The following is a 23120-nucleotide window of genomic DNA, read 5'->3' as shown; positions in this document are numbered from 1 at the left end:
CTGTTCTTCCACCGACATGTACAACCACTCCATCATGACTGTTCTTTGACTTCATCAGGATTTCTTTTTTTTTTTTAAATATACTTTTTAAATTTTTTATTTATTTATGATAGTCACAGAGAGAGAGAGAGGCAGAGACATAGGCAGAGGGAGAAGCAGGCTCCATGCACCGGGAGCCCGACGTGGGATTCGATCCCGGGTCTCCAGGATCGCGCCCTGGGCCAAAGGCAGGCGCCAAACCGCTGCGCCACCCAGGGATCCCTTCATCAGGATTTCTTATCCACTGACACCTCTGCCCTGTCGATAACGTCCTCCTATCTTTGCCACCTCCTTCCATATCCAGATAATCCATGGCTCATCATCCAGGAACATTTTGGCCAAGTTTTCTGATTTCCCTGCATCTATATGTTTTTGTTATTTATTAGTCAATGCAAATATCCATTTATTCTATGTCTGTAACTGTGAGATGATGGAGAATATCACTCAGTTGGGCTTTCAGCACAATTCTGTATATCTGGTCACTCTGCTGTCCCAGTCTCTTCAGTGATACATCAGAACTTAGCCACTCTTGGGTGCCCAGGTGATTCAGTCAGTTAAGGGTCTGCCTTTGACTCAGGTCATGATCCCAGGGACCTGGGATCGAATCTTGCATTGGGCTTTGCAGGAAGTCTGTTTCTTCCTCTCCCTCTGCCTGCCATTCCCCCCTGCTGTGTGCTTGTGTACCCTCTCTGTCAAATAAATAAATACAATTCTTAAAAAAAGAAAAGAACTTAGCCACTCTTTTCAATCCAATATGTCCCAACCCTACTCTCAGTTGATGACCTCACTCCTTATTTATAAGAAAGTAGAAGCAGCTAGAGGGAACTTCCTCAGCTCCCCACCACCAAACCAAACATGGTGCCGGCCGACATGTGCTCATTCTGTCTTCTCAGTGCTGTGCTTATTCTTCTCCTTCCCAACCAGGTTTCTTAAATAGATGTTCTCATGTGCTCTCCCCATTCCCTGTTACTTAGTCCTTGATTCACTTCAAAGTTCATCTGGTCCACACTGTGACACCAGAACAGCATTGCTGAGGTAATGAATAACTACTTTGGTGGCATTCTTTGGTCCTCCTCTTAGACTAGTGGCTAACTCCTCTTCTACTTGGACTTGAGATGAGGGTGACCTTCAGATTCATCCCCCAGCTCCCCCCACCTCCTTTTTCCCTATTCTACAGTTGAACTCTCTTCCCAAATGACTTCATCTATGTGATGGCTTCCGTTACAGATTATAATGAATGACTCTCAGGTTTCATCTACAGTTCAGACTTTCATCTGCTCTTCAAATTCTGTTCCCTTGGAATTTCCAAAGGAGTATTTCAAAAGCTCCTCAGTAACCTAAATGTCACCCATGACATCTTGCTCTCCCCCAGTCTTCAGCTTTTGACCATCACATTCAAGTCATTACCAACGATAGCAGATTTTACCAGCTAAATCTTTTCTAAAAGTTTTTATTTTTGTTTCAGTTAATTAACATAAAGTATTATATTAGTTTCAGGTGTATAATATAATGATTCAAAAACTCCATATATCACCTACTGTTCCTCATGACAGGGGCACTCCTTAAACCCCTTCTTCACCCATTCTGCACCTCCCTCCCCTCTGGTAACCATCATTTTGTTCTCCATAGTTAAGAGTCAGTTTCTTGGTTTGCTTCCCCCTCTCTCTTTTTCCCTTTGCTCATTTGTTTTGTTTCTTAAATTCCACATATGTGTGAAATCATACAGTATTTGTCTTTCTTTGACTTATTTCACTTAGCATTATACTCTTTAGCTCCATCCATGTCATTGTAAATGGCAAGGTTTGATTCTTTTTTATGGCTGAATCATTCATTGTGTGTGTGTGTGTGTGTGTGTGCACACACGTGTGCGCCATATCTTCTTTTTTTAAAGATTTTATGTTTTATTTGAGAGAGAGCAAGAGTGTGACAGATCACAGAGGGAGAGGAAGAGGGAGAAGCAGACTTGCTGCTGAACAGGGAATCTGATGTGGGGCTCAATCTTAGGGCTCTGGGATCATGACTTGAGCAGAAGGCAGACACTTAACTGACTAGCCCCCCAGGCACCCCATGCCATATTTTCTTTATCCATTCATCAGTTGATGGGCATTTGGGCTGCTACTGTAATTTGGCTATTGTAAATAATGCAGCTCTAAATATTTATTGAATCTCTTTCTTTCCATCTCTGATGTCAGGGCCCGAAACTAATACACCATCACTTAAAAAAAATTAAACTTAGGGCAGCCTAGGTGGCTCAGTGGTTTGGCACTGCCTTCAGCCCAGGGTGTGATCCTGGAGACCTGGGATCGAGTCCCATGTCGGGCTCCCTCCATGGAACCTGCTTCTCCCTCCTGAGTCTCTGCCTCTCTCTCTCTCTCTCTGGTCTCTCATGAATAAATAAATAAAATCTTTTAAAAAAAACTAAACTTATTTTTTTGAGATAATTGTAGATTCATATATATTTTAAGAAATAATACAAATGGATCTTGTGTACCCATTACCAAATTGACTCCATTAGTAACATTGTACAAAACACACTGTACAATATCACAGTCAGGATATTGATATTGACATAGTCAAGATACAGAACATTATCATCGTAACAAAGATGCTTCCTGCTGTCTTTTTTTTTTTTAAGAAAAAAGAAATGTTAGTTTTTAGAGCAGTTTTAGGTTCAGAAAAAAATTTAACAGAAGGTACAGAGATTTTCCGTACACCTCCTTCCCTACACATGCACAGCCTCCCCCCAATATCAACATCCCTCACCAGAGTGTTACATTTATTGTAATTGACATACCTACACTGACTTAGTATAATCATCCAAAGTCTGCAGTTTACATTAAAGTTCACAACACACATCTCGGTGTTGTGCGTTCCGTGGGTTCGGACAAATGTATAATGACATGTAGACATCATGGTGGTATCATACAGAGTATTTTCACTGCCCTAAAAATCCAGTATGTTCTGAGTATTTATCTCTTCCTCCTCCCAATCCCTGGCAACCACTGATACTTTCAGTGTCTCTATAGTTTTGCCTTTTTCAGAATGTCATAAAGCTGGGATCATACAGTATGTAGTCTAAAAGCTTGGCTTCCTTTATTTAGTAATATGCATTTAAGGGGATGCCTGGGTGGCTCATCAGTTTGGCGCCTGCCTTCGGCCCAGGGAGTAATCCTGGGGTCCTGGGATCGAGTCCCACGTCAGGCTCCCTGCATAGAGCCTGCTTCTCCCTCTGCCTGTGTGTCTCTCATGAATAAATAAATAAAATCTTTAAAAAAGTAATATGCACTTAAGATTCCTCCATGTCTCTCATGGCTTGATAATGCCTTTCTTTCTAGTGTGGAATAATTGCATTGTCTGAATATTTATTTACTCATTTTTTTTTTTATTGGTGTTCAATTTACTAACATACAGAATAACACCCAGTGCCCGTCACCCATTCACTCCCACCCCCCGCCCTCCTCCCCTTCTACCACCCCTAGTTCGTTTCCCAGAGTTAGCAGTCTTTACGTTCTGTCTCCGTTTCTGATATTTCCCACACATTTCTTCTCCCTTCCCTTATTTTCCCTTTCACTATTATTTATATTCCCCAAATGAATGAGAACATATAATGTTTGTCCTTCTCCGACTGACTTACTTCACTCAGCATAATACCCTCCAGTTCCATCCACGTTGAAGCAAATGGTGGGTATTTGTCATTTCTAATAGCTGTATTTATTTACTCATTTACTTACCAAAGGACATCTCCTTCTCAGTCCGTTACTTGACTACTTCCTTAGTGTTTTCTTCTGACCATGCTTTCTCATATTTTGCAATATGGATGGACCACAAATTTTCCAGATTTTCAGCTTCTACTTCCTTTTTCCTCAACAATTCTTTTAGTAATCTCTTTTTTTCACATTGTACTATAAGCAGTCAGAAGGAGCAAAGCTGTATCTTCAACATTTTGCTTAGAATATCTTCAGCGAAATACCTAATTTCATCACTTGCACAGTCCTACCTTCCACAGAACATTAGAGCATGAACACAATTCAGTTCAGTTCTTTGTCACTTTATAACAAAGGATTGCCTTTCCTCCAGTTTCCAAACACATGTTCCTTATTTCCATCTGAGACCTCATCAAAATGGCCTTTCCTGTCCATATTTCTAAACTTTCTGTTTGGCATTCCTTATGTTTCTCTGAGAAGATTGAGACTTTCTCTACAGTTCTCCTCTTTTCTCTCTGAGCTCTCAATAGCTCAGAACAGGCTGTTCACAGCAATGTAGACTTTTTTCTAGCATGAACCTCAGATCTCTCCCAGCCTCTACCTGGTTCTAAATAGCTTGCACATTTTTTGATATTTGTTATAGCAGCACCCCACTTCTCAGTACCAATTTCTTAATCCATTTGTGCTGCTATGAAGAATAGAATAGTCTAGGTGGCTTAAACAACAGACATTTATTTCTTACAGTGCTTGAGGCTGGGAAGTCCAAGATCAAGGCACCGCACCAGCAATTTGTTATCTGGTGAGGACCTCCTTTGAGTTTCACAGATGGCCATGTTCTTGGCCTGTTAATCTTAAAAACAAAATTGTCATTTATTTTTCTAGCAAAAATGGGTTTATTTGGGAATAACAGAGAACTGCAACTCAGGACATGAAGCTATGGCAAAACCATAGACAAGTTCAACCAAAAAGGGAGAGGAATGTTATTCTATGGAGATTAAGGAGGAGGTTGGGAGGGTTTGTTTCGAGTGAAAGTCCTTTGAGGAAAAGCAAGAGTTCAAGGTGTTGATGGTTTCTCATTGGCTGGGTTGCAGGGGCAGATGATTTCTTGTAGAGGATTTAATGGACAGGTAGCCCTTGAATAACATGGGTTTGAACTGTCTGTACAGTCCACTTATACTTGGAAATTTTTCATTAAGTATAGCACAGTACTATAAATGTATTTTCTCTTCCTTATGACTTTCTTCATAACATTTTATTTTCTCTAATATCCTTTATTATTAGAATATGGTATAGAATACATATAAGATATAAAATATGCTAATTGACTATTTGTGTTACTGGTGAGGCTTATGATCAACAATAGGCTATCAGTAGTTAAGCTTTTTTAAATTAAATTTTATTTATTTATTCATGAGAGACACAGAGAGAGAGGCAGAGACATGGACAGAGGGAGAAGCAGGATCCTTGCGGGGAGCCTGATGTGGGACTTGATCCCAGGAGTCCAGGATCATGACCTGAGCCAAAGGCAGACACTCAACCACTGAGTCACCCAGGCATCATAGTTAAATTTTTGGAGAGTCAAAAGTTATATGTGGATTTTCAGGTGTGGATTGGGGCATTGGCACTGTTCATGGGTCAAGTGTACATATTTTCCTGTGGAATCGATCATTCTTTCCTGTTGATGATTTTCCTGTTGGGGTCTGTAATCGACAGTTCTTGTAATTGACACCGAGTCATAGGACTTTTCCTTCTAGTCTCCTGACTCCACTTTAGTGAGGTTTCCCTTTCTTAATTTCCACACTCCGAATACCATCATACTGGGGTTAGAATTTCAACATGTGAAGCTTGGGGAGACGTAATTATTCAGTCTTCAGGCCAACAGTATTTTTTTTTTAAGTTTTTATTTAAAACATATTCATTGAATAAACACTGTAATAATAGTAACAGGGAGCAAGTAAGTGTTTAAAGAACCCAATCTTACCTTCATCCTTATAAATCTATTTGGTAATCTTTAATTGAGTTTGGTGGCTCAGCTACTATTCAATCTTCATTTTCCTATAATCATTAACTAGTTCTCTCCTCAAAATTTTGAAAGTTGTATATTGGTAAGCATATATTTCATGGTATAGTTAAGGCTTAAAGGAAGAAACACGTCTTTATTAATTAAAAGGAAATGAGGATCTCTCAAAATGTAAACTTGCTGAATATCACGTCATTAATCTAAAATTTTGAAAATCTTTTCTTACATTATACTTGATAACACACATTGTTACTTCACGTTGCTTATCTACTCCCCAACTCAGTTTTTCTTGGAAAAACTGCAACCAAACCAAACTCAACACCCGAGCGAACAGTCTACCTGTGTACCTTCATAGTTATCAATAGTTTGTTGAGACATCTCTGCTCAAGATCTTTTGCCCCTCACTCACATCTCCATTGCAAATTCCCTTTCTATAGTTTGAGAAACACTATTGCATTATTTATAACACTAACTTTGCATTTCGCTGTGAACAGGGATCATGTGTTATCTTTTTAGTAGCATTCATTACCAAATCAAGCAAAAATGTAAATAGAATAAACCCTATTATAGTGTTTTGCTTGAGATCCATTTTAACCACAATTCTATTATATGGAAGCAGGTGTCTGAGAGATTCATTGCATTTTATAACCACTTATTCATTGCCTAACATTTTTCAGGTATCATGTTAGGCCTAGCAGGTAGAATAAAAAGAAAACCTACAAACTACCAGCTTCAATCTCCCAGCACCGCACAGCAGGACTTTCTGTGATGACAGAAATGCCCTTCATCTGTGCTGATACGGCTGCTACTAGCCACCTGTGGCTATTGAGTGCGTGACACGTAGCTAGTGTGTCTGTGGAGCTGTTTCTTAATAACATCTCTATTGGAATATAATTCACATGTCACATAATTCGTCCATTTAAAGTGTAGAATTCAGTGATTTTTAGTGTATTCGCAGAATTGTCCAACCATTACCACAATTTTAGAACATTTTCATCACCCCCACAAGAAACCGAGTACTCATTAGTAGTCACTCCCCAAATTCTCCCAATTTTGTCAGCCCAGTGTGGCTGCTAATCTTTCTATCTCTGTGGATTTGCCTATTTTGGACATTTCATACAAATGCAAACACTATGTGGTCTTTTGTGACCAGCTAATTTAATTTTAGTTTATTTAAATTCAATAGCCACATGTGGCTAGTGGCTACCATTAGAAGCAAGTGTAGTGAAAGACCACATACAGATCCTTAAGGAATGCTGAAGGCTAAGGAGAAAATAATCCTAAAAAGGGGGGCATGGAATACAGGTGGAATACAGGTCAGAGAGATATTAGACATGGACTCAGATGGATCCTAGAGATAAGACGGGTTCCTGGAGGAAGGGATGGTTAACAGTACCAATTAATGAGGTCAAGAAAGAATAGTTTCAGTGTAGTGATAGAATAAGTATCTTGATGACAGACGGCATTGGAATGTGGTGTTCATGAAGAAATACAGGCAGGTGGAATTTTTATATCATTTAGAGATGGAGGAGAGGAAGAAAATTTCAAGATAGCTTGAGAAAGGCATCAGGACTGATGGAAATTTTGTTTTCTTGCTGCTTATATTGTTAGTGTAGCCACAAGCCTAAATGTAGGCAGAAAAAAAGGGACCCAGTGGGAATGAAGAGATTAAAAATGATTGAGCAGGGTTCTGAAGGATATGAGTGAAGGTGGGAACAGGCTTAGCATAGGAGCAAGCCCTGGCAAAGAAGATAGAAGTCATCTATCTCAGAGACAGGAATAAGTGAAGAAAGAGTAGGTGAAAATACAGAACAATTTTTACTTAGGAAGGAAACTTACAGGAACTCCTTTACTTAAGGAAAGTGGGACTAAGGCCTTCTGACGGTAAAGTTTGGGTCCTCCAACCAGCACTGTGATCATATGTGGAGAAGGGAGTTCTACAGAGGACCTAGGACTCTGGTATTCTTGTTACTGCTCAAACGAATATGGCTCCTAGAAGCAGCAAACATTTTCAGGTACATAAAACCACATGAGGTGCAGAGATCCAGATGTGTCCATTGTCACTTACTGAAAAGTGATAATTGTCCAAGAGTTTACATCTGCGATCTTCAAAGACAAAATGTATCAGCTTACCCATCTTCTCTTTCTCCTTCTCCTCATTTCCTTCCTTCCTTCCTTCCTTCCTTCCTTCCTTCCTTCCTTCCTTCCTTCCTTCCTTCCTTCCTTCCTTTTATTCTTCTTACACTTTATAGAAAGCAATGTACCTTCTTGGTCTTTGCCCTCCATGGAGAACTGGAAACAAACAAAACACAAAAGTTTAGAAAAGCCCAACAGTAATCCATACTATAATCAATATAGAATTTCATATTATGCTAATATAACAAAACTGATTTAGTTTAGTATTTTCTTTATTTTTCCAAGCCACTCATGCAGTGTTACAACAGCTGGTAGAAGAGCCAAGAAGTGCTTTGAAAATCCCAAATGAAAATAACTATGCAAATATAAGAGCAAAATATACTAATTGATTGATATGGATTTTATTATTAATGTTGCTTTAGAGCATACTTTCTATATAGAACTTTTAGAAATTAAAGCTAACTTGTGGTATTTTTAATATATAAAATTATATATTTATATACGTATGTATGTATATATGTATGTATGTATGTATTAATTAATTTATTTATTTTAGGCTTTTAAAACCAAGGATGGATTTCTTGTGGTTGGAGTAGGAAATAACCAACAGTTTGCTACTGTGTGCAAGGTAATGTGTAATCCCTGGGATAGGCAGATGATCTGTGCAATAACTCACTTTGTACAAAGCCAGGAAAGTTCACTTTTGCCTAGAACAATGTTGTTAAGTTTATCGCCAACTTAAGACCACCTGCCTTCACCCTTAACAGTGTGCCCTTTTTATACTCATAAGTGCTAAGGACATGGTCTGAATTAGCATTCTGCCTTTTTTTTTTTTTTTTGAGGTACCTGGCTGTATTCTGAAATGTACTATAGTACATAGTAGTCTCAATTATCCTCCAAAATGATCTATCAGTCCAGTGAAAAACAGGAAACAAAAATAATTCATTTTAAAGGGATTTTTAATACCAGGATATTTTTTCTTTTCACTTTCCTTTTTTTTAAAAAAAGATTTTATTTATTTATTCATGAGAAACACACACACGCACACACACACACACACACACACACACACACACAGAGGCAGAGACACAGGCAGAAGGAGAAGCAGGCTCCCTGCAGAGAGAGCCCTACGTGGGACTTGATCCGGAGACTCTAGGATCATGCCCTGAGCTGAAGGCAGACACTCAACCGCTGAGGCACTTATGGATCCCCTTTTTTTCTTTATTCCCTCTGTAACAACCTGAGATCTAATTAGGCTCAAATATAATGTGATACCAAATTTATTATATTAACCCCTAGAAAACTAAACTTTTTTTTTCAAATTAGCCTTTGTTTAATGATTACCTTTCTGCAGAGTTCATGTTTTAAGTTATTAAGTTAAGATTACATTAAAAATATTGCTTCTCAACAAGATTTTTATTTTATTTTTTTATATTTTAAAAAATGTTACTTATTTATTCATGAGAGACACAGAAAGAGAGGCAGAGACATAGGCAGAAGAAGCAGGCTCCCTCCAGGGAGCTTGATGTGGGACTTGATCCCAGAACCCCGGGATCATGCCCTGAGCCAAAAGCAGATGCTCAACCACTAAGCCACTCAGGTGCTCCTCTCAACAAGATTTTTTAAAAAGGCCTTGGAGTCACGTAAAATAATTTTATGTTGGAGATTTTAAGTTCTTGGCATCACTTAAAATTTTTTTGATGTTTTTACTACTTACCTAGATTTTTGGGGTTTTGTTTGTTTTTATTTAAGTCTTTAGGTTCCTATTTGCTTTTCCCAGTTCTAATCCCAGAAATCGAATCTAGCTTTAAAAAATGTATATAAGTTTTTCTTTTAATTTCTCTGACAGGTAGGGAGAGGTCTCACCTATTGAAGATGTTTTTTTTGATGGGGAGTTTATTTTCTTGTACTAATCACACATACCACTTACTCTGACTTTTCAGCTTCATTAAAGATGCCTGTGAATTCCTCAGGGGAACTTTATTTATTGCCGTTAACTTGTTATGTACAAAAATTATTTATTGCTGTGCCTCTTTTGTATGAACGGTTAATGAACACAGCTAAAAACCACAGTAAAGGGGTGGAAAGTACCGCAGAGAAGGTGACAAATGGAGCCCTTCTGCAGAAAGGGCTGGAACATCTGAGGTGGGAAAGAGGAGAGCTTTCATAGCGGTGACTCTGAGTAAGTGTAGAGAAAATCGATTCAAACATTTGATCTGGGATCAAAGAATCTTTATTATGAACGGTCAATGTTAAAAATATGAAACATACGGAAGCCGTTGCCTGTGAAGTCATTTGCGTACTCTAGCTGCAGAGATGTAAAAGCCAGTTCATTGCTATAAATGAGTACAGATTTTCTTCCTGGGCCATATGTTTTGGAGTTTTGTCTCTCCAGAGAGGGGGGTGGTGGATGGGGTGGGGGGGAGAAATTACTGGTTGACATATTCTTCACTGTTGAAAATAACTGTACTGAATTCTTTTTATTTTTGATTCATTACTGCTGATCAGTTTGAAACTTTTGAACTTCCTCATAAATATCCATAAGAACATTTTCTGAAAAAGATTTTTATTTCAAAGCAGAATATTTGCCATAAGTCTAAGTACTCAAATATGACTTATGGTGATGGTGTGTTATGATACATTTGTTTAAAAGTAGACCATCAGAGGGCCTTTGAGAATGGCATACATGACTTTGTTTCTCCATATGTGAGTGAGGAATGATAATCCCTCTTATAAGCCATTAAGACAATGTCTATCAAATTCTTTGAGATACTCAGAAGAAAAGTTTTATGTGCAGAGGATTTTTAATGTTATTCACGTCATTTACATCTTGAGCAAACATTGCAAGCTGATTGACTTTTTATATCCTTATGTGTAAACTGGCCCTAAGAACCTTTAACCTAAGAAAAACTATCCTTTTCCTTATTCCATATATAGTGGGTTTCTTCTAAGAATTTTTTTTTGTTGTTGTTCAGATTTACCTTTTATTGAGGGGCTTGTCATTCAAACTGGCCTTATAGGAGATGAGGTCCCCAGTAAGTCCATCAGCTGATCTTTTTCCCAGTAAGGTCCATAATGAAAGATAGGGCAGCTCTCCCTCCTCGAGAGAAATACAGCAGTATTGTCTGTGATGAATGAGTAGAATTTACTTAGGCCTAATCTCTTTCCAAAATGGAATTTGATATACCAGCTGAATAATACTTCTTGGGGACGGGTCCTATTAAGGAGTTCTTATTGTCAGGAATTAGAGTGAGAACAAGAGCAATGGGTTCAATGCTTGGGGTTCAGAAAAATCTTTCTGCATATAAAGTGAACCTTGGCTTACAGCAAATCCTATTTTATGTCTCTTAACATGATACAGAAGAGTAGGGAACATGAGCATATGTAAGCTATTTTAAGCTGATTGATGCCAACACTAATGGGTATTCCTATTTGAAGTACATTGACATCCTTTTAAAAGTCATTTAGACTGAGAGTTTCTTTTATTGGAGGCAATATGCATTGGTTCTCAACTTTAGCATGCATAGGAAATCTCCTTGAGCCTCATTCCCAAAGATTTGGACTTAGTATGTCTGAGGTGGGGTACAGGAAACTTCAATTTTGATAAGCATTGTAGTTGATTTTGGAGCAGGTGGTCCGAGGACATTATAGCATAATTCCAAGGCATACTGTGAGCCTTGAAACTAGTCAGGTGACCTCTGGTCTGACACTTAATCTCTGCTAAGTTTCTGTGTTTTCCCAATAAAATGAAGATTAGAACACATAACTATGCTAACATATAACTTCTGGGGTTTTGTAAGAGTCAGAATGAATAAGTAGTAACATGCTCAGTCCAATCCTGGCTCACAGTATGTGCTTAATAAATGGCCTCTATAAAAATTAGGTTCGGAGATTCTGGTTCTGAGTAAGATAGAGTAAGCATACTTCTCCCTATCTCTCCCACTGAACACAGTGATAAAACCTGGAAGAGAATGTGTGGAGCATGTCTAGGGTGGTGCTGAAAAGTAAGTAGTAGGGAGAGAATTGAGGAAGAACACTAGAATTAAAAAAAAAAAAGAATAAAATACCTCTAGATCAGCAGTAAGTTTACCAGTCTTCTTTTTTTTTTTTTTTAAGATTTTATTTATTTATTCATGAGAGACACAGAGAGAGGCAGAGACATGGGCAGAGGGAGCCTGATGCAGGACTTGATCCCAGGATCCTGGGATCATGACCTGAGCTAAAGGCAGATGCTCAAGCACTGAGCCACCCAGGCTCAGTTGTCTCTACAATTATTTCCTTACATGGATACAGCACAGCCTAAAATGTAGAGTGGAAACTAGGAGACAGAGCTGAGCCCTAGGAGATGCCCTTCTTTCCTGGAGTGAGGAGCCCAAAAGTGAGTTCTGATAGCAGAGAGAGTGTGGGAATCCTGCATCTTCTCTCCCTGTCTGTTTTCTTGAGTCCTATGCCACGAACAACCCTATAGTGGCAGCGGCAGATGAACAGGATCTATACAGGATCTAAACAGATCTAACAGGATCTGAGGAAGGAGAACTTTCCTCTTTATCTCTGAGCTGTAATCCCCCCAAATAGGTGGGCGAACCCTTGTTGCTTTTCCTCTGTCCTCCTATTGCTTGGCCTCCACCCTGGAAGTCAGCTAACCAACGGGGAGCCTCAGGGAACCTGAGAGAGCCCTCAGAGGGGGATGAGCTTCAGAAAGCCACCCTGGAAGGTGTTTGTGAACTCATGAGCTCACCCCTGAGCCACACATATGCTGATCTGATCCTAACCAGCACACCAAAGAAGTTGAGAAGGAAGTTTGTGAACAGATGACTGCCCAGGTGGCAGCGTGACCATCAAGTGGGGCACATCTGGGGCAGACTTGGACAGCACTGCCAGGGCTTCGGGAGTGGAACTAAGTCTAGAACCAAAGCACACGGGCAGGTGGGTAGGGGCTTGCAGCCTGGACCTAATTAGATCAACTGCTTGCTAAAAATGATAACAATAAAATTTTGCTGTAGGATTTAAATAAGGCCCAGAGGCTTATACTATAATATTTGAAACATCCAGGATGCAATCCAAATTACTCAGCATATGAAGAACCAGAGCTTGCATGAGAAAAGACAGTCAATAAATGCCAATGCCAAGAGGACACAGATGTCGGAATTAACTTACAAAGACTTTAAAACAGCTATTACAGAAATGCTCCAACAGGCATCACAGACACCATTGAAATAAATGGGAAAGGAGGAATGTCCAGCAAAGAAATAGAAGATAGGAGGAAGAACCAACTGGAAATTGTAGAACCAAAAAATATGACCACCAAATATAAAAAGAAACCCCTCACTGGATAATCCCGATAACACAATGGAGATGACAGAGGAGATGGTCATGGAACTCAAGGATGGATAAGTAGAACAATAAAGAGAAAAAAGACGGTCCCCTCCCAGAACATGAAGGAAAGAAAGAAAGAAAGAAAGAAAGAAAGAAAGAAAGAAAGAAAAAGAAAAGAAAGAAAGAAAGAAAGAAGAAAGAAGAAAGAAAGAAAGAAAGAAAGAAAGAAAGAAAGGAAGGAAGGAAGGAAGGAAGAACAGGCCTTCAGGAGTCTAGGAGCCTGTGGGACAAAAACAGAAAGTCTAACACCAATGTCCTTGTAATCCCAGGAGGAGAGGGTAGGAGTACATGCTTAAGAAATATTTGAAGACATAATTGCTGAAAACTTCCCAAACTTGGCCAAAGATAAAAACCTACAGATTTAATACTTTCAGCAAACCCCCAATAAGATAAACCCAAGTGAACACACGCCTAAACATACCCAAGACTTCCCACTGAAAATGAAAGACCAAGGAAAAAGTTTTGAAGGCACCCAGAGGAAAATGATATATTACCTGTGGGAGAACACAGACTCAGTGAACTGCACATTTTTTTGGCCTGAAACCGGGAGCCTAGAGCCAACTGGCACCAAACTGTCAACCCGGAACTCTATGTCCAATAGAGATGTTCATAGGAAATGAAGGTTAATTAAAGACATCTCTCCCTCCCTCCCTCTTTCCCATCCTTCTTCTTTGAACAAACACACACTTCATTATTTCTTTGCGGGGAGGGAATAGCACCTCGTTGGAATACCTCACATGTATTTGGTGCTCAGTATGTCAAACACTTTCACTGACACTGAATCATTCCACCTCAGGCGACACTTTTTCAAGCACGTAAGGGATGGTTGTGATCACAGCTCGTGCAGCAGCCTCTCTAGAAGCACTGTGAATGGCAGCATGGCTGAAGGCAGAGCCATAATTACTTTGACCCACTCTTCCATACTAACTTTCACAGAGAAAAGAGGTGACGAGTCAAAGTCAGAGAACGACATCTGAGGATGTTCCGGTTACCACCGAGTACAATCACTGAACAGTTTGTTTTAATGCAGCCCCTACTATTTCTGGGTGAGGCCAGATTTACAGGTTTAACCCATGATTTGGTGAAGGGACTTGCTCCTTCTGGAAATAACATATTCACTCTTAGGGAGGGAGGGTGGGTTTCCATTCCTGGACAAGCCTGGAGGCCACTTCTGGGATCAGGTGTGGTGGCAGGGCAGTTTTTAGAAAGGTCGCTCTATGCAGTGTCACTTTTTAAAAATCTGGGGGAGTAGTGCTGTCTTTATTATTCCTACAGGAAATGGAATAAGTGAACCACCTGAAAGAGAAATGACACTGTGGAGATGCTCTCTTTACTCCAGGGGACCTTCTTCACTTCTCTGTCCTTCGTGGGATGATTAATGGATTGATTTTATTTAAACTGTGGGAAACAAATGAAACCATTAAATGTTTATACTTAAAGCAAATGCATTACTAAAGGTAGTGAAGCTTTCTGTAGGCCACATGGCCTGCCCCGAGCCCATAAATGCTCCTTCTGACTTTCCAACACAACTGCCAAACACTGCCTCCACACATTCTTTATAAAACTTCTTTTCCATTCCAAATCCACTTGGTACTTTCATTATGGTCTTGTTAAAATTGCAAGATGTCCAAAGGGACTTGCAAGATAGATTTTCCCTTTATTGAGGAGGAGCAAAAGAGGAAGTATATAAAAGCATTTCTATTTGGTATTCCTTTAGGGAGACATATTAAAGAAAAATAGTGACACTTCTATAGGAAGAATATCTTTTAATTTGACATTGTTTTAATGGTGAGCATTTGGGGCAAATGTATATGCTTTTCCTTTATTTTAGCACCTTGTACAACATCCTGGATAGGACTTCTGGGACAGATAATATTATTTTATTTACATGTGGAACAAATAAGTGAATGTACCTACAAGATATATGTTGATTATGGGCTTCGCGTAAGTGCAGACATGTACTTATGATATCGGTTCTCAGAATTAGGTCAGTTCTTTCCAATTCTGTATCTCTTTACCTACTCTCTCTAGACAAGACTTATTATGGGGAATCTGATAACTCTTGCTCTGTGCTCGCATATGTAGGCACAAACTCGAATGTAGCAAAAACGTCTCATAAATGGCAAACTCAATCCTAATTGCATGATCCTTCCCTTCATATTCCTTTCTTGCTCCCTATGCCTTTGTCTGGAAGCATAAAGGTCAGCAAGGAATGGTCCTGGGGAGCATGTTAGTAGGACCCGAACACTTGCACTCACAGGCAGGTACACGAAAAATCTGAATTATATACTAAAATTATTTTCCCTTTTTAGATCTTGAATTTGCCTGAACTGATTGATGACCCCAAGTATAAAACTAATCACCTTCGTGTACAGAATAGAAAGGAGCTTATCAAAATACTATCTGCACGGTAAGCTTGGCTCCACTATTAGTACATTGGAGAATTAATATGTCATTAGCAATTACTCGGTGTGAGGGGTGTGTGTGTGTGTGTGTATGTGTGTGTTCTTTTTTTGCCTTACTTAGATTAACTTGTAATTCTCTTCCATTTGACAAAATGCATTAGTGGAAAGGTATTTTAAAGCTTGCTTTTTCTTTATTTGAAAGCATTTTATGTGTCTTATTAAGCACTGACTCATAACAATGATATAAATAAGAAAAATCGCAATGGCTCGAAAGAGATTGCTTCTCTACAACACGTAAGTATTTGGGTTTGGTCTATTTTAAGTTCTAATAATAACAATACTAAAAACAAAAATAATTGAACATTTTTGGTTTTACCTTTGCTGTTCAAATGCTCTACATGTCATCCCATTTAGCCCTTATAGTCATCTTGTGAGGTAAATTCTATTCCCATTTTACAGATGAGGAAACGGAGACAAAAAAAGGTTAAAGCTCTGCTATGAAGTTTGTTGTGATGATGTTTTGAAAATGCTAGATGGAGTTATGGGTCATAAAGTATTAATTTAAGCAATTAGAGTATTTGATTTCCAGATTATTCCATTCATGTAGGGTTATGTTTTTGTTAAAACCTGTCTCAAATCTTTTGAGTTCTCCCTCCAAAAAGGGTACTAATTCTTAATCTTTCCTACCAGTTTCACTTTTGTTTACATCTAAACTTCTCCATCTACAGAGTAGGCATCGTGGTTTTTGTGGCTCTAAATGCCCAAATGCTGAAATTCTTCAGTGCGGAACATTTTTTTTTCTCATAGTGCCCATAAATTAAGTCCTTTTGTTCCAATATCATATCTTGTCTTTTGAAAGGGCCCTTGTATTTCTCTGTAGTATGTATCAAAATTCCTAGACAATAAAATTCTGCTATCGTGATTTTTATTTTGGACCCCTTGGTATTTGGGCATCTCTGGACGACAGGCACTTCTCTGCCCTGCTTGCATCTCCTCCATGTGCCTTATGCTCTTTGATCAATGGGGGCTCTGTGTGGGCCTATCTGTGGAGAACACGGGAATGAGGCTGGAGCTCCCCTGTCCTGGTCGTTAGTGAACTATCAATCTGATTCTACCACGAAGCCTAAGAGCCCTCAATCATTAACCTTTCCCCGCATGAGAACTGGCCATTAATAAAAGCATTATTTCTGCTTTTTGCCCCTTCACCTCTCAAGCAGTGTTTTAATCCATTTAATTCATTGATAGGACTTTTTCCTTTCACACCGTGGTTACCCAGTTTCAATAATAGGCATTTGTGAGAACCTTATCAAAAGCTCTTTGATACTCTAAATAGATCATCTCCATGCTGTGAGAAGAGTAGACCCAAGGAAAATAGAAAACCTCATCAGATACAAGTGTCATCTTGTTCTTTAGCTGCTGGCACTTTTATAGTGAAGCTGGGAATCACAAAGTTATCGGTTTCCTGGGTCCCAAAACATCAGTTCCTTGCTAAATCCTGTTGTAGAATTCCACGGTAGAAAGACTTTCAGCACATCTGTCACCGATTAGTTTCTGTTTTCTCTCTTTGGGGTGAATGAAATAATCTGCCAACTTTTTCTTTCTCCTCTTATAGACACGCAGAAGTGGAAATTGCATCATTTTGGAGCCTTTAAGATTCTTAGGTCTTTTATTCAGACTTCACAAGGAATAAGGAAGTAAATCACATGGAAGAGATGAGGGGCAGCCTGGGAGAGGAAAGTTGATAGGGGAGGTGACGCTGTCATAGGTCCTTCAAACACAGACCGCAGGGAGCCCGCGGGCCCAGAGCAGGCCAGCATCCATGCTCTCCCGTGCTAGCGTGTTGATGGCTTTGGGTGCTCTCTTGTGGTTAGTGGCCCTTCCGTCTCTTCCACCTCAAGTCTCTTCTGCCTGGTGGATCAAACAGTGATGAGCAGGGAAGATCAGGATGTGTTCTGTTCCCATTTACAACCTTGTCCTTGGTTTTGCTGAACAGATGTCACTGGATCCACCAGCACCCTTCAGTGCTCAGCTTTCAAAAGTCTCTTGTGAACATTCAAAACATGTGTCATTTCCATGATAGGATTCTATGTTTTTTTATGAAATATTCAAAATATTCAGTGGCTCTCTGTTACAGGAATAAATCTGGCCTTTTTTGTTTGACCTCATCGTCTTCCCCAGTGTGACACCATCTTTTCTTTCTACCTTTTTCTCAGCATAAAGCCCCTGCCATGGCCACACTCCCATTCTGTGTCTTCTGTTCTCTTTCTGGAACACTTCCCAGACTTACTGTTATTCTGAAACATAGTCATGTTTCAGGGTCCATTCTACAGCTTCCTGAAACCATCCTCAGATGTCTCCATTTGGGGTCCCAGTCAGATGACAACACTTTCCGAAAAGAAGATGTCCTTGCGGGCCTCAGATCTAGCCTACCAGTTATCAAACACAACCAAAATCAGCTTCAACTCTGGGGTTGATACTGTCCAAGGTGTGCTGAACGCACCGTTCCTTTCATTTGACAGCTGTCTCAGGACCGGTGAATCACGGACACGCTGACTCCCAACCACAGAAAGGACACAGGGAGAAAGGAAGGAGAGGAGCTAGCATTTATTAGATGCCTTTACTACTAGCCAGAGAAGCTTATTCCCACTTTACAAATGAATATTCTGAAGCACAGGGAGGGTTAGGTACGTAGCGAATAGTTGGTAAGAATTCAAAAGGCTGTGTATCCTTCCCACATGTTGTATTGCCTCCCTGAAGTGGTCCATGAAATGTTACTGTGTCTTTACTTACTCAATACATATTTATTGAGCACTAGGGATAGAGAATTAAATGAAACAAAGTAAGTTGGTGAAAAAGAATGCAGGGAAGGAAAATGAGCAGTGCTGAAAGTTGGTCAAGTTGGTTGTGAGGCCGGCGGTTCCATTTAAGCCAGTCAGGGAGGGACTCTCTGATAAAGTGAATTTGAGCTAAATCCTGATGGAGGGATCCCTGGGTGGCGCAGCAGTTTGGCGCCTGCCTTTGGCCCAGGGCGCGATCCTGGAGACCCGGGATCGAATCCCACGTCGGGCTCCCGGTGATGGAGCCTGCTTCTCCCTCTGCCTATGTCTCTGCCTCTCTCTCTCTCTCTCTCTATCATTAAATAAATAAATAAATAAATAAATAAATAAATAAATAAATAAATAAATCCTGATGGAGGTCGGGGAAGGGACCTGCAGATGACTGGGAGAAGCTTTCTGGGCAGCAGGTGCATGGCTGGGAGTTGGAGGAGTAGCAGGGAGGAAAATGAGCCTGGAGCTCAGGGATCAAAAGGAAGAGTGGGAAGAGGTGGGCCCAGAGAGAGAGAGAGAGAGAGAGAGAGAGAAGATGTGTGTCCAGAGAGAGAGAGAGTAGAGGGATGTCGGTCCAGGGAGAGAGTGGGGGGAGATGGCCAGCAAATCGTGTTGTAAAAGTTACAATAGAGTCGTTTCTTAAACCTGTGAAATAAAGGAATTTTCATCAGAAAGTGAATTTGCTTCTCAGCAACTACTATTTTCTATGTATCCTGAAGATCCATTTTTCCCCAGTTTTACTGAGATATACTTGACATATAACATTGTACAACTTAAGGTGTACAACACATAATGATTCGGTATTTATGGGTATTGCAAAATGATCATCGCAATTACGTTAGGTAACATTCATCACCTCACAAGGTCACAATTTTTTTTCTTGTGAAGTTTTAACATCTACTTTCCTTCAGATACACAGTATTGTTAACTACAGTCACCTTGGTGTTCTCCTATGGAATTTATACGTGTTTTTTGAAGGTCTACCAGAAATGTCAGTCACTTACCTCACTTTTCTGTTATTCTTGCTAACTACAGTTTGATGCTCCTTTCTGAGCGCAGCCAGGCTCACTCAGGAAGGCAGCTGCATGTTCTTGTCATCAGCTGGGTTTTCCACAGTCAGGACACACACCATTCCCCTCAGGTGCTCTCAGGTGTTACTATTCCCCAATCGTGGCCGTGAAGAAGGTTTTTTTTTTCTTTCTTTCTTTTTTTTTTTTTTTTAATTTAAAGGTGAAGATTTTCCCCTTGAGCTTGCCATTTTATCCAGGCTGTTGCAGAAAGTCTGTTTACCCAGCTGCGAAGACTGAAAACTATGCAAAGCTAATGCATGTTCAAAGTCCCCAGCTAAAACACAGAAGAGATATAATAGAGATGAATCCAGGGCCTGTTAAAACAAACCCCTTCTTTGCAATGCCAAGGAGCAACAATTCCTAAGCCTGTGCCCCTCATGCCCCAGATCAGCATCTTTGCAATCAGAAGGACCTCAAGGGAGAGATTAAAAATCATGATGTGTGCTGGAACCAAGAAGAGGAGGATAAAGATGTTGTATTGGTAGTTGGGGAGAAATAATAGGAAGACATGAAATGAGGAGGAAGGAAGAGAGAAATGGTGGAGAAAATAGAAACACAGTTTGTTTTATTTCTCTCCCTTCCTTTCTTCACCATTACTGCACCCTGCAGCTATAGAGATAGAAAAAGAGGTCTGGGCTCTTAAGGAGCTCATGATCTAATTATGAAAATAAACAAGTAAAGCAGTGGCTTCAGTAGTGTGTGAGGTGCCATGGTAAATATCCAGGGTGCCGAGAGCCCAGAGAAGGGGCAGCTATGTCAGTGTGGGCAAGTCAGGGAGGGCTTCCTGGAGGTGGTGCCACCTGAGAGGAGTCATAGAGGACAAACAGAAGTACATGAAGGAACAAGAAAACTCAAAGGGGAAAATATTAGACTGAGGGTGATTTCATAGGGAGAAAACAAAATAAGTCATAGGAGAAGACAAATAAAGTAGCTTGGAAAGAAACTGATGACAACTTTTAAATTGCTTTTTGAAAAATGCTACACACGTTAAGCAAGTGGCTGTCAATACAGTCCCAGTGAAGGCATTACTAAAAAGTTGGTTACACTCCGATGATATAAATAAAAATTAACAGTGTAAGATAAATTTATTTTTAAAATGCTATGGCAATTCCTTTAGTGAAATACGTAATTATTTTTGGTTTTGAATGATCGGAGTTTTTTTTTAAGTTTCTTGTATGTATTTGAATATTTACTTATTTTTAGAGTGCCCTGTATTAAAACACTGTGAAATGAAATGCCGTAATTCAGGGCCTTCCAAACAGAAGTGCTAGACAAATATTTGTTGAACTGAATCAAAGGTTTATTAAAGAGTTTCATCTAAACTGATCACTTCCAAAGCTTGGTGTCAAATTATTTTTAGTTGGCTTGTTCAGAATATTGGAGAGTTGGGCCTGGAGCATTTTTTTGGCTGTTGATAGAAGGGTTGTCACATCAGAGATGCCTGAATATAATGTTAATTTTTTTTTAAACTGACATCTTGGTACAAATCAGGCAAATTTCATCTTTCTGCTTCCCTGCCTTAGTCTTTTATGGCATCCCCACAGCTTTGAGGAGAAAGTTTAAGCTATTTACCTTTGCTGTTGTTGTTTTAAAGATTTGTTTATTTGCTTTTAAGAGAAAGAGGTGGAGGGAGGGGCCGAGGGGGAGAGAGAATCTCAAGCAGATGCCTTGCTAAGCGCAGAGCCTGATGTGGAGCTCGATCTCGTGACCCTGAGTTCACGACCTGAGCCCAAACCAAGGGTTGGATGCTTAACCAGACTGTGCCACCCAGGTGCCCCTAAACTATTTACCTTAACACGTGCAGTCATTTCCCACCTTGTTGCAACTTCTTATAATGTGGCCTGGTGCTTTAATCCTGAGTGTCTCCCCATATGCTCATTGCTTTTCTTTCTTCCTTCCCTTCTTTTTTTAAGATTATATTTATTTATTCATGAGAGACACACAGAGAGAGGCAGAGATACAGGCAGAGGGAGAAGCAGGCTCCCCAATGAGAAGGCAGCCTGATGCGGGACTCGATCCCAGGACTCCAGGATCATGACCTGAGCCAAAGGCAGACGCTCAACCTCAACCACTGAGCCACCCAGGCATCCCATGCTCACTACTTTTCACCAAAATGATGAAACTTCTTTGTCTCCCTGGCTGCTATCAGTCCTTAAGGATGAGCGCAAAATTCTGGGCTTTCCCTGCCTCACCTGTCTGCCGTGGACAGCCCTTCTCCTGCTGCTGCATCAGGGCATCTACTGTCCACATCAGCTATCCTCCTTGACAAGACAGTAAATTTATGTTTCTTAAATAATCTTTAAATTAATTTCTTACTTTGCAAAAGATGTTCTTGAGAGCCGTCTTAGGTACCTGGCAATATTGAGAGGAAGGTGCAGAGTTTCCATCTGACCCCCATCCCCACCCTGTGTTCCACCTGCCACCATCAACCCCCCACCAGAGCGATACCTCTGTTCAATCCATGAATCTACACGGACACACCATAAGGGATTAGATCTTTCTTTTTTTCATTTTTATTTCTACTGTCTGTTTGGGTTTTCAGTGCTCAAAAAAAATGTTTTAGCGAGTGAGTGTATGAACCAAGAAGGGGCAAAACCATCCAAGTTTGGCATAACTGGCCAAAAGGGAAAAGACAGAATTCCTAGCATCAGGTCCAAATAAAAAGAGAACAGTGGTGGCCAGAAATGCAAACTTATTCTAAACTAACCAAAGAGGATGGCATTGTGATCACAGAATGTCAAAAGGCCTGAATGTGGGGCCAGAATCTTCTACTGACTAATTCTGTAGCCTTGAGCTGGTCCTGATTCCTCTGAGCTTCGGGTCCTCCTGTGGATACAATGCGTGTAACAATTCCTAAGTCTTAGTGAGAATTAAGATCCAGGAACACACATGAAAGCAGCTTGCACAGCACTCAGCACACAGCAGTGCTCAGTCTATTTTAGGAGAATCTCAATCCCTTAGAATCTTAAATTACTGTTCCCCAAGTTTTTACTGTCAAATTTCTCCTGTATCTTTTTAACTCGTGAACCCCCTATTTTTGAGAAATTTTTCTCTCCCAAGCAATACACATTTCATAAGTTCCACAATTTCTATTTAATAAAGTCCTATGTAACTGCCAATCAAATCCTAATCAGGGTAATAGAAATATTATTGTACTGATTGATTGATTTTAAAGATTTTATTTATGTATTCATGAGAGACCGAAAGAGAGAGGGCCAGAGACACAGGCAGAGGGAGAAGGAAGCAGGCTTCCCGTGGGGAGCCCGATGTGGGACTCGATCCCAGGACCCCGGGATCATGAGCTGAGCCGAAGGCAGATGCTCAACCACTGAGCCACCCAGGGGCCCTGTATTGTGCTGATTTAATTCCAGTGACAGGAATTATTTGTATTTGGCCTGTGTGGCCTCGTCACAGCTAAATACATGATTTCTGTTAAACTCTTTTGAAATAGTAAAAAGAGCTCCCAAGACCTGGAATATATTTAACTTAGTACTACATTCTTAATAAAGGCTATTCATAGTGCTTCGTCTTTTCTAGCCAAA

The 23120-nt window shown here is 40.1% G+C and overlaps 1 protein-coding gene across 2 annotated transcripts in view; it reads left to right on the top strand.

Moving 5' to 3' along the window:
• SUGCT (succinyl-CoA:glutarate-CoA transferase) overlaps positions 1–23120 on the top strand; it is a 714309-nt gene that overhangs the window by 295497 nt on the left and 395692 nt on the right. For both annotated transcript variants that reach the window (XM_038562658.1, XM_038562657.1), the window contains 2 exons: positions 8456–8527; positions 15588–15685. In XM_038562658.1, the coding sequence (XP_038418586.1) occupies positions 8456–8527; positions 15588–15685 (170 nt within the window). The remainder of the gene's footprint in view (positions 1–8455; positions 8528–15587; positions 15686–23120) is intronic.

Source organism: Canis lupus, chromosome 18 (genome assembly GCF_011100685.1).
Source record: "Canis lupus familiaris isolate Mischka breed German Shepherd chromosome 18, alternate assembly UU_Cfam_GSD_1.0, whole genome shotgun sequence".
Lineage (NCBI taxonomy): Eukaryota > Metazoa > Chordata > Mammalia > Carnivora > Canidae > Canis > Canis lupus.
This window is presented reverse-complemented; position numbering and strand designations above follow the sequence as displayed.